The sequence below is a fragment of the Sceloporus undulatus genome, chromosome 11 (genome assembly GCF_019175285.1).
Source record: "Sceloporus undulatus isolate JIND9_A2432 ecotype Alabama chromosome 11, SceUnd_v1.1, whole genome shotgun sequence".
Classification (NCBI taxonomy): domain Eukaryota; kingdom Metazoa; phylum Chordata; class Lepidosauria; order Squamata; family Phrynosomatidae; genus Sceloporus; species Sceloporus undulatus.
In genome coordinates, this window is record NC_056532.1 from 2325848 (window position 1) to 2338348 (window position 12501).

The 12501-nt window shown below is 44.1% G+C and overlaps 2 protein-coding genes across 5 annotated transcripts in view; both read left to right on the forward strand.

The window, feature by feature from the left end:
- The window catches only part of UBE2G1 (ubiquitin conjugating enzyme E2 G1), a 554317-nt gene that overhangs the window by 256467 nt on the left and 285349 nt on the right, over positions 1-12501 (forward strand). The window lies entirely within an intron of this gene.
- The window catches only part of LOC121917145 (zinc finger ZZ-type and EF-hand domain-containing protein 1-like), a 41669-nt gene that overhangs the window by 20226 nt on the left and 8942 nt on the right, over positions 1-12501 (forward strand). For all 3 annotated transcript variants that reach the window (XM_042442868.1, XM_042442870.1, XM_042442871.1), the window contains 10 exons: positions 1247-1421; positions 1887-2019; positions 2781-2977; positions 3483-3602; positions 4310-4489; positions 5219-5319; positions 6742-6877; positions 8495-8854; positions 9761-9904; positions 12326-12494. In XM_042442868.1, coding sequence (XP_042298802.1) covers positions 1247-1421; positions 1887-2019; positions 2781-2977; positions 3483-3602; positions 4310-4489; positions 5219-5319; positions 6742-6877; positions 8495-8854; positions 9761-9904; positions 12326-12494 — 1715 coding nt within the window. The remainder of the gene's footprint in view (positions 1-1246; positions 1422-1886; positions 2020-2780; positions 2978-3482; positions 3603-4309; positions 4490-5218; positions 5320-6741; positions 6878-8494; positions 8855-9760; positions 9905-12325; positions 12495-12501) is intronic.

Below are 12501 nucleotides of genomic sequence, written 5' to 3' on the forward strand. Positions count from 1 at the left end.
AGCTCCTCCACGGCAGTTCTATGGTCAGTGTCTGTTGGACGTTGACCACAGGGTTCCCCTGGAGGACCTAGAGATTCCTAGAGAGAATACTCTACTAGGCTGTTGTAGCTCCTCCAGGGCAGTCCTATGGGCAGTGTCTGTCAGACATTGACCACAGAGTCGCACTGAAAGACCTAGAGATCCCTAGAAGAATACTCTACTAGGCCTTTGTAGCTCCTCCACGGCAGTTCTATGGTTAGTGTCTGTTGGACGTTGACCACAGGGTTCCCCTGGAGGACCTAGAGATTCCTAGAGAGAATACTCTACTAGGCTGTTGTAGCTCCTCCAGGGCAGTCCTATGGGCAGTGTCTGTCAGACATTGACCACAGAGTCGCACTGAAAGACCTAGAGATCCCTAGAGAGAATACTCTACTAGGCCTTTGTAGCTCCTCCATGGCAGTTCTATGGTCAGTGTCTGTTGGACATTGACCACAGGGTTCCCCTGGAGGACCTAGAGATACCTAGAGAGGTGTCCTCTCAGGTAAAAACGTGGTATTTTTTGTTATTTGCAGTTTTTCCATATTCACAGGGGTCTTGTGCCCCTAACCCTAGTGAATACAGAGGGACAAATGCATATGCCTGCTGGAATTTTGTAAGTTCTTTGGTATTGTTATACTTTACTTCATCCTTTACGTCCTTTATTATACAGTCGGCCCTTCTTATACACGTATTTTTTTATATACGGATTCACACATCCACAGTTTGAAAATGTTCAAAAAAAGTATAAATTTCAAAGATCAAACCTTGATTTTCCACTTTTTATAAGGGATACCATTTTGCTATGTCATTATATTTAATGGGACGTGAGCATCCACGGATTTTGTTATCCACGGGGGATCTTGTAACCAAATCCCAGTGTATAACAAGGGTCCACTGTATGTGCCTAAATTTTGCCCTCGACATATCCAGAGGTCATGTCAAAATCCATAATTTTGGCCCCAAAACTTATATCTGAGGTCAACATATTTGAGTATATACGATATACGTGAGTATATACATAGTGCTTTTCTATCAAGCCTCTCATTTATGCTCCTGCTCCTTGGAAGAAAGCTTTACTCATGGTTTGGAGTTTAATAATCTACAACCATAGTTACAGAAAGAGGGGTTTTGAAGACAGCCGTTGTTTTTAGACCTTGGTTTTGAGTGCGCAGACATGAACGTATACGGGCAACTGACTGAGCCGCTGTTTCTCGCTTTTGGTTTCTAGCCGCTTGGGCTTGGACTGGGCCTGCACCATGGCTGACATCCTTCGAGCCTTGAACGCCTCGCCGCAGTGGCACAGCGTGATTTCCGCCTTCACAGAGCACTGCGTCAAACAGCTGCCCTTCCAGCTCAAGCACACCAACATCTTTACTTTGCTGGTTCTGGTCGGCTTTCCAGAGGTGAGCATTATTATTACTACTACTACTACTACTACTACTACAGTTTATTTATATAGCGCTGTAAATTTGCACAGCGCTGTACGTGCACATAATAAAATCAATTCCCTGGCAGCAAAATAACAGGCAATACAATAATGCAATACAGCAATAATACATTAACAACAAGAGGACATGGTCCTTTTTACTCCTACAAGCATTATATATTAATAGCAAATGCAACTCTAATGGATTGCAATACAGTAATACAATGCAATACAACACAATACACATAATTCCCCCTCCTCTTCTCTTCAGATATACAACAAAAACTCCAAATATAACAATGACAAAACCTAAAATAAATCATTAAAACCATTAGTCAAGCTCTCTGGTGGGTTAGGATGGGGAGGCAAAATGGAAGCATCATCTGCACTCTTGAAGTGGTTAAACAAATGCCCCTTGGATCATTTTCTCCTGTCGCCTCAGGTTCTGTGCACAGGAACCAGGTCGGTGTATATGGATAACGCAAATGAGGCCCACAACGTGGTTATCCTCAAGCACTTCACGGAGAAGAACAGGGCAGTGGTTGTGGATGTGAAAACTCGGAAGAGGAAAGCAGGTTTGTTTGTTCTTTTTCAGAGCACTTGCTTCATTAGTATCATGCCCCACTTTCCTGGTGCACAATGCTACCAGAAGAGGAAGCGTGTTAACTAGGTTAGGATTTTGTAGGGATACAGGGCATGCTCTTTCAGAGACGTACATCTCAATGCTTGTGCATGCGTGCGCACATGCACACACATATACATACCCCGAGTTGTGATTTGTCAGTCAGTGATTTCTAGATCATGACGACAATGCTCCAAAGAGCTATACAGGTTTTCTTGCAGCCCAGAGGAGTTTGGACTCTTCTCAGGAAAGAGAAGGATATTCCCAAGTAGCTTCTTTCCCTCCTCCCTCTATATAATACATAGATTTCAGCTATACATTAAAAAAATGATGATTTTGCACTAATGCTTCCATTCGGATTTTTTATACACGGATTCAAGCATCTATGCTTTGAAAATCTTCCCAAAAAAAGTATAAATTTCAAATATCAAACCTTGATTTTCCATTTTTTATAAGGGACACCATTTTACTATGCCATTATATTTAATGGGACTTCAGCATCCATAGATTTTGGTATGCATGCAGGATCTTCGAACCAAACCCCAGCGGATAACAAGGGTCCACTGTACTCTGTCGATCTCTAGTGTTACTTGATGCAAAGTCAAGACCAGCTGCAGTGAATTAAGTTGAATGTGGTCCAGATTCCATCTGAAACCCATATACTTCTGGTCCAGATTCCATCTGAAACCCATGTCCTTGTCTTTTCCTTTCTAGTGAAGGACCTCCAGCTGGTTCAGCCTTGTGGGCCAGACAACGGCGAATCTCAGAGCCAATTGCGCCAGTACCTGCAGCACTTCGTGTTCATTACTAGCCACCTTCTACAGACCAGCATGGATGGCAGCTTTCCAGAGGCGGTGGAGGCAACTTGGGTCTTGTCTCTTGCTCTGAAGGGGCTTTACAAGACACTTAAGGTACCGGGCGGCATCCTAGCTAGATTCCTGGATCCATACATGTATACCATTGATATTGACTGATGTGATATCGAAGGCTCTCGTGGCCAACATCCATAGATTTTTGTGGTTTGTCGGGCTCTGTGGCCATGTTCTAGAAGAGTTTGTTCCTGACGTTTCGCCAGCGTCTGTGGCTGGCATCTTCAGAGAATGTACCCCACTCTCTTCCATGCCAGCATTCTCTGAAGATGCCAGCCACAGATGCTGGCGAAACATCAGGAATAAGCTCTTCTAGAACATGGCCACAGAGCCCAAAAAACCCACAAAAAATTAGTTCTGTGTTTCTCGCTCTGAAAATTTGTTTTGCCCAGTGTCTTTCTACTATGTTTTTCATTGGGGGCAATAGAAATTCATCCGCAGAATTGTTCCATGAGATGATATACAGCCATGGGATGCAAACAGTTGGCTATCGTAGCTGTAGCATGCCAAGGTGTAACCGTTGTGATTTCCATTTTGTGTCTGGCAGACTCATGCCTTTGAAGAAATCCGCACAGCCTTTCTCCAGACGGCTTTACTTAAGCTGTTGGTGAAGAAATGTAGCAAAGGAACTGGCTTCAGTAAGACCTGGCTTCTTCGAGACTTGGAGGTAACAGAGCAACGTCTTAAGCCAGCTGGGAAGGTGCTTTTCCATGGGCTTCGTCTGATAAAATCCTTCTGTTCATCTTCAGATCCTTACAATTTCTCCCTCTGGCTTTGTGACATTCATGCTAAATGTGTCTGATGTGAGAGAAGAAAAATTGTCGATTGTGTCTGATTCTCAAAGTCTCTCCCACTAACTTTTTTAGTTGGACAGAATGTTGTTTTCTTTTCCATTTCTTCTCGCTTGCCCCCAGCGCCTTTACATCTTTGGACTCTTACCTTGCTGAGAGTTTTAGTTTGCTTTCCTGTGCTGTGATATTTTGTTCTGTGCTGCTGGTTTCATCTCAGTCTCATGTCTTTAGTTTTGTGTTGTGTTATTGTTGTGTTTTATAGTGGCAATTCTCCCAGATAGGAGGCCTTCCAGAAATTGCAAAGTTAACAGCTTGGACCATGTATACTGTACTTTGATTATTATTATTGTTATTATTATTATTATTATTATGCTGGTTTTTAAGTATAAAACTTGAAAAGCAGAGTAAAGACACCGTTAAATAAATATGAAGTCATGTTTCTGAAAGAGGTGGGTGCAAGACGGATAGATAAATGTAGATGCATACATATGTATCTGTATATATACGGAGAAGCCTCAGGATGTCTCTCGAGGGGTCTCCCATGTACAATAAACTCCTCTCCCGTCTTTTTGTCCGCTCACAGATCTTGTCGATCATGTTATACTCCTCGAAAAAGGAGATGAGTTCCCTGGCTGAGCATAAGGATGCCGAGAGGGACCAAGATGAAGGTATAGACCAGTCTGCCATCACTCCCACTGATGCTGACCAGAACCGTCTCGATCCGTTGGAAGGCTTGGATGAAACTACCAAAATATGCTTCCTGGTACTTTCTGTTGCGCATCTGGACACTGGGAGAGGGTTGTCTAGGATGGTACTTCCAAAGCTGTCTGATGTTAGGGACTGGCAATTATTTTTTCCCCTTGTGCCAAAGATAGGTACCATATTTGGATGCTCTCTAAGAATCAGCATCAGTCCAGGGACCACTGCTTTGAGTAGCACTGGTAAAATACCTGACTATTCGGTCGGCTAGTCTGAGACGGAAATAATGCTGTTGGAGACAAAACCAACGTTAATGCATTTGAAAATGGCAGTTTTGATAGTGCTGGAAGTCTATTGCCTACTTGGCCACAATTATTCCCACAGATGCGTCTCCAGTGTCTTTAGTCATTGTTTCGTTCCGCTGTTAAGTTAAATATAAACAGCGCTGATTTAGGATTTAACAAGGTTGTTGTTGTGCTCAGCAGCACAGTGTGAAAGCTTGTGTTGCACCGCACAGTAGCAGCTCAATAAAAAAGTAAACACCGCTCAGCCTTACTATGGCAGAAGATACAAGGCAGACACTGCATGGTGCAGGTGTTTCATTCACAGACAGAGCCTTGCTATTGCAGTTGCTGTGGGGAGACCAGTCTTGCAGTCTGTCTCACTGAGGTCCTAAACACACTGCAGAAAATAATCCAGTTTGAGACCGCTTTAATATATAGCATCGTAGTCTTCAGGAAAAGAAACCAATGCTTTCTCCCTTTTCTGACATCTGATTTGCCCTTGATTTCAGATGACACACGATGCCCTTGATGCCCCTCTGCATATCCTTCGGGCCATGTATGAACTGCAGATGAAAAGGAGAGACTCTTTCTTCTTGGAGGTTCAGAAGAGGTAAGGACGTTTCTATATCTGGCGGTTGAAAATGGAAGACCCCATGGGAGTATGCAGTGCAGCTTGACCTAGCAAAGTCTAAAATGAGGACATCGAAAGAGGACAGTAGAGGAAGATTGGTTTTTCACATGGGGAGACATGCGGGGAGGAGGAGGTTTTTTATTTTACGAATGAGCCATTGACAGTTTTGGAGAAGAGTTCCCCTAGGTCAGTTCAGCATGGATTATTTTGGATGATGGGCCATTTTGTATTAAGGAAGATCGGCGTTCATACTCGACTATAAGTCGGCCTCATGTATAAGTCAAGGGCAGGTTTTGGGGCCAAAATTGTGGATTTTGATATGAGCCATGGGTAAGTCAAGGGTAAAATTTAGGCCCATGTAACAAAGGATGTAAAGGATGAAGCAAAGGAAAACAATGCCAAAGAAGCTGCAACATTCCAGGAGGCATCACTGTTTGTGCTCATATTAAAAGCTGGAACGATGAGAAAATAAGAGGGAAGTCAGGGCTTCCAGGTTACTCTCTTGTTTTTCACCAGGGGATGGTTGCTATATCCTCTATCTATCTATCTATTCTATCTATCTATCTATCTCTATCTATCATCTATTGAGTGAAAGTACAATACTTACATTGACACATGGATAAGTCAACTCAGGTTATGGGTCGCTTTTTTGACTAACATTTCTAGACTTACACATACAGTAATACACTTGCTGTCTGAAATGATACATATCATACCAGAGCTCAGGAAAGTCATTTTTGGACTACAGATCCCAGAACCCTCCAGCCAGCTTGGCCATGGAGCTGTGTAACTTTTCAACCTTTTTAGGAAACATACACAGACCTCCATAAGAACAAGTCACAAAGTTACCTGGTTATCTCAGCCCAAGGCCCACAAATCCGTTGGACTATAGGTCCATCATCTAACAATTGGCCACATTGCCTTAAGAAGATGAGGACAACATTGCAAACAGTATGTAGGACCTCAGGATGGTCAAAGATTTCTTCCACTTCTAACCACCTTGACTGGCCTGAATGCTCAGCTGAAGGTGGGCTGGAGTTCCCATCTTCCCCAGCAAACATGATCAGGGATGGTGAATGTTGTGTTGCGTTTCAACATCTGGTGAGCCCTAGGATTGGAAAGTGTGTCTTGGAGCCTGTGCTTCTTGCTGCTAAGGTTCCAATACTCTTTTGCATCTTGCAAATTAAAACCTGTAAGGTCAGCCAATTTGCAGTAAACACGACCGTCATTTCTGCAAACAAAAAGCCATCTGCCGAGATTTAACTACCAATGTAAAGCAGCACTTGAAGGTAGGGAGAGCCAGGGAATGGTGTTTGCAGATGTAAATAGGAAAGGCTCTGCATGCAAATAGATGTCTTTCCGAAGCTGGTGACTGTAAAATGTTTGTGGGTTTTCTTGAAGATTTGATGGCGATGTAGTTACAACGGATGAGAGGATTCGGACGTTGGCACAGAAATGGCAGCCCAGCAAGCGTTTGCGGTCGGAGGAGCAGAGCTCCAAAGCACTGGACACGGATATGATCATTGTGCCATGCCTGGTGAGTGTGATGCTCTGTGTGTTCGAAGTATAAAGTATGCAAGGAAGATGCAACACACATGGTGGACGGTGCAGGTTGAAGAGAAGTGGACAAAGGTTTAACGTGTGCCATGTTAGAGTAAGGCCTGTCACTCTTATCACTCCTGACCGTTGTTAATGCTGGCCGAAGCCGGTTGAGCCCAACTGAGGAAGGACCTCGGATTGGGAAGGCTGATCCATAGCAGTATACACAAAGCAAAGAACATCAAGTATTCATTATAAACTATATAGCAAGAAATACAGCATGCTCAGAGTATAGGAGCCAGGAACAGTAGTAGACAAGAGGACGGTACATTTACGAATAACACTAACATTGATGTTGTTTTTTGTGGGCGTTTCAGGCTATGTGCTCATGTTCTAGAAGAGGTTATTCTTGACCTTTCACCAGCATCTGTGGCTGGCATCTTCAGAGAATGCTGGCATGGAAGAGGGCATCTCTCTTCTATGCCAGCATTCTCTGACCACATGGCCTGAAAAACCCACAAACAACTAGGGATGCCAGCCATGAAAGCTTTGGACTTCTCAACACTAACATTCATTGTAGAGTAGAGTATTCAGCTTTGTATCCTTTTGCTATATAGAAACATACTGTCTCAGCAGTCAGATTAAGTGAAGTGGCTAGAACCAGAGTACACTATTTAGTGTCCTTCAGAAATTTAGGCTAAAACCATCTGTAATTCCTGACCATGGGCCATGCCTGCGTCAAGGTCCATCTTGGCAAGGACCTTTGGGAACCAGGCATGGAGTGGGCATGCTAGATGGCACCTTACTTATTTAGAGTAGTGGAAAAGGCTTATGATGTGTTCATTTGACAAATTCTTTTCTGGAGGCAGCATGTGTGCATGCATGGGTGGCTGGGGTCTCCCACTTCTCTTTGCTACTGCAAGGAGGGTCTGGATCCTTTCTTGCATAGGACTGAGGCTCAGTGCTTGACCTGGTTACCTGTCTATGGTTAAGAGTGTCACACTAGGATTAGAAAGAACCAGGTTCAGATCCCATCTCGCACCACCATTTTGCTTCTGCAGGCGAATTGCTGCATCTCACTCTAAGTTCTGCCTCAGAGTTATTTTCAGTGTTTCATCGTTGCAACTATGGAAAACCGTTGGCTAAAATGTGTGGGCAGCCTCTGCCTAGAATCCCTCCATTTGGCCAATAGTGCTTATTCTGGGTTTTAATGCAAAGTAATACTTTAAAAAATAATGTTATTAACCATATTAAAATGCAGACACAATCCATAAAGTACATTCATCATATCAGTCTGACAGCATAAAAGCAAACATACTTACACAATTACATCATACACATTTATGACATTCACATATATCTCTTTTATCAGCATTATAATCGGTATTGATAATATTCTATTCCACACACCTTCGTTTTTACCTTCTGCTATTAACCTGTCTACTACCCTTTCTATCTTTTAATTCTTTCATACCATTTACCCATTACCCTTTATCTTCTCTTCTTTCTTTTTCCTCCCTTCCCCAACTCTCTTCCTTCTAACTTCTTATCCCTTATCCTTCTCTCCATTGCCATTTTTCATGCAAAGTAATTCTGACTTGCTTCTGTCTTGCAGTCCAAGCCTGCCCCATGTAGCAAAGCCACGGAAGAATCCAACCCTGTCACCCAGAAGCTCATCACCAACACCGAGAGCGATCTTCAGCTCAGCTATGCCAAGCAACGCCGCACCAAAAGCTCCGTCCTCCTGCACAAGGAGTTGGATACGCGGAGCAAGAAAGCTGTACGGGGCTATCTCTATCGGATCAACGAGGCCACCGCTGTCCTCTACGCCCGGCATGTCCTCGCTTTGCTGCTGGCCGAGTGGCCTGACGACGTGGCGATCAGCGAGGAGATGTTGGAGCTTAGCGGCCCAGCACATATGACGTACATCTTGGACATGCTTTTGCAGCTGGAGGAGAAACAGCTGTGTGAGAAGGTAAGCAAATTATGGTATCCGAAGAAATCCCTCTCGTTTTGGAGGATCTTGGTTCAGGCAGCAAACATGAGAAAAAGATGCTTGGAAACCACCAAGTGAATTGAAACTACTACTGCTTAAAAGTGGACCGTCTCTTGGGTCCAATTTTGAGCAGCTGGAACCCATCCTGGGAGGATGAATCCTTGAACTGCATTTAAAGGAGGAGAAAAGGGAACGAAGAAGTCAGGTTAGACGTCTGCATGGATGCATTGTGATAGAGGGAGCTGCCTGAGGCTGGATGCATCCTGGTAAGTTACATGACATCCGTTGAGTGGCAAAAAGGTGCATGCATTTAGCTCTTTGTTCGCCTGTTCCTGGTTACATGCAGTACTCAGGCTCTTAAGTCAACTCACTTAAGAGATACATGTGGAATAATAGAGAAGGTGGAAATCTCTGGTATCCTGGGCAATGTTAGGAACTTAATACGAAGCCTGGGGTGGGGGGTGGGGGTCAGAGCACATACTTTGCATGCAAAAGCTACTATGATCGGGTTGTTGAAGCCTAAAAATGGCCCCAAGAGTCTGCCTCTGGTCCATAGGTGGCACTTTACCCGCTTCTGATTTGTTCTTTTTGTGTAGGGGCATCCCTGTTAGTCCTGTGTAAGATGCAATAGCTAGCAAATGATGGCACTTGTCCCTTTGGAGGATGAGCAAGTGGAGGGAGCCCTGATGTAACGGATGACATTATTAGGCCTTGTAATAGCATTGCTAGAGGGGACATGGGGACACAGTTGACATCCAGGTCTGTCGCAGGGTCTGGTTCCTGTGTCTGCATCCCTGTTACAAAGTCTGTTTCTGGTGAGTAATCTTTTTTAAGGTTGAGATCTGTAAGGAAACATGTTTTCTCCTCGTTCTCTCCTTCCTGTAGATTCTCCTGAAAGTGCTCCGCGGTTGCAACGAAAGCATGCTGGCCACAATGGCGCTCACAGCCTGTCAGTTCATGGAGGAGCCGGGGATGGCTGTCCAAACACGAGAGTCCAAGCATCCCTACAACAATAATACAAATTTTGAGGTAATGTGCCTAGGAGTTAGAATGTCAGGGATGAGAAATACAGGGTGGGACTTCAGCTTGATACCCTTTTCTTGGTCTTAGTTGTTTCACTTGTGGCCATGTATCTCTGAGAGGGAGAATGCGTCCCCCAGGTTCCACCATGGAGTTAGCCTTGACTCCATTTTGTAATGGTTAAAGATGAGACACACTTCAGGATGTGGGAAGGAATGCAGATTGAGGCATATTTTTCAACATAATTTTACCTCTAGACAACTTGGGGTGTATCCACGCTGCAGAAATAAAGCAGTTTGACACCACTTTTACTGCCATGACTATGTCATGCCCTATGTCCAAATCCTGGGATTCTGCAAGATGGAGCCATGACAGTTAAACTGATGTTTAACTGCTTTATTTCTGCAGTGTGGGTACATCCTTGGCAACAAGATTGGGCTGTCTGTTCCCTTTCTGATAAGTTCTGTAGTGATGGCATTACTGTATGAATGAGTGGAAGAAGTTTCCAGTTCAAATCTTGCCTCTGCCACAAGTGGCTTTAGAATTAGACGAAGAGTGATGTGGTGGTGGTAAATCTTAAAAGTGTCCATGCTCAAAATGGGAACTCCCATAACCAGGTTGCCAAGGAGGGCGCACTGAAAAGCAGCCAGCTGAGTTGGCCATAACACACCAGTTCTGTTGGTTTTTATCATCTCTGGGAGCACATTTGTTGTAAAACTAGTGTGTCCTGTGCTCATTTAAGACCATGCTCCATAATCCATATGCTCCATAATCCATACTTTGCATTAAAAGCAAGGATAGTTAAGAATGTACAGTGGGCCCTTGGTATCCACTGGGGTTTGGTTCCAGGACCCTCTGTGGATACTCAAGTCCCATTATATATAGTGGCACATAAAACGGTATCCCTTATATAAAAGGGCAAAATCAACATTTGCATCTTGGAATTTAGATATTTTAAAAACATTTCCAAACTGTGGGTGCTTGACTCTGTGGATAAAAAAATCCATGGATATAGAGAGCTGACTGTAGCCTTGCTTGGAAAAATCAATTCATTGCACTACTGTGAGAATTGCAGCTTAGTTCAGAGAAGACAGAGAAGAGGTATCATTTTCCAGGCACCAGAGAGTAACATCTACAGTCTCTCTCAGGAGCCCACCTTCTCTTTCCGTGTGACTCACTATTAGGCTGTCTCTCTTCTTTTGAGTAATGCGCTTTGCTGGGAGAGCAGCAGTCCCAAAGGAGTGAATCATGCAAGAGGAGAAGAGGACGGTGGTCCCTCTGAGGACATGGGGGTAGTTGGGGTACATCTTAGCCATGGAATGATGGGGTGATTCATCCAAACATGGTGCATAAGTCTGGAAGATGTAATTGTGTCCTTTAACTTTTCCTAATACTGCGTTGAGATCCTGACTATTTGGTCTGTCCAATGCTCTTTCTAGAGGACAATATTCTAAAGCACAGACTGGCCAAATGGGTATCAGTTGCCTTATGCATACTCTAGAGATGTTTCCAAGTAGGCAGATAGTATAAACAATAGTCACCTGAAATGAATAATTTCAGAGCTTCACTCTTAAATTGAAGCACACATGGCCGCCATCTCAGCGCAGTCTACCTTGCAGAATGTCAAAATATAAATTAATGAGACTTATGTGTGAAAGGGATCTAGGAGTCCAAGTAGACCACAAGTTGAACATGAGTCGACAGTGCGATGCGGCAGCTAAAAAGGCCAATGCGATTCTAGGCTGCATCAATAGAAGTATAGTGTCAGATCAAGGGAAGTAATAGTGCCACTCTATTCTGCTTTGGTCAGGCTTTATTTGGAATAACACTTGTGTCCAGTTCTGGGCCACACAATTCAAAAAGCATGTTGAGAAACTGGAGCATGTCTAAAGAAGGGCGACTAAAATGGTGGAGGGTCTGGAAACCATGCCCTACGAGGAACAACTGAGGGAGCTGGGGATGTTTAGCCTGGAGAAGAGAAGGTTAAGAGGTGATATGAGAGCCCTGTTTAAATATTAAATGGATGTCCTATTGAGAAGGGAGCAAGCTTGTTTTCTGCTGCTCCGGAGAATAGGACAAGGAACAATGGATGCAAGCTCCAGGAAAAGAGATTCCACCTCAGCATTCGGAGGAACATCCTGACAGTAAAAGCTCTTCGATAATGGAACAAACTCCCTTGGAGTGTAGTGGAATCTCCTTCCTTGGCGGTCTTTAAACAGAGGCTGGATGGCCATCTGTCGGGGATGCTTTGATTGAGAGTTGCTGCATGGCAGAAGGGGGTTGGACTGGATTGGCCCTTGGGGGTCTCTTCCAATGCTATGATTCTATGTGCACAGTTGCCTTTCAAACAGATTTTGCCATGTGTTCCTGGAGCATATCAGGTTTTCTACAAGCTGCTTAGTAATCCTAGCAATTTACTGTCTCCTTCAGGACAAAGTCCACATCCCTGGTGCCATCTACCTCTCCGTCAAATTTGATCCCCAGTGCAACACGGAGGAGGGCTGTGATGAGCTGGTCATTGCCAGCAGCTGCGACTTCATCCACGATCGACACACTTTCAGTGGGCCTCCCCACAAATGGACCGACTTTGAACTTCCAGGTAAAAC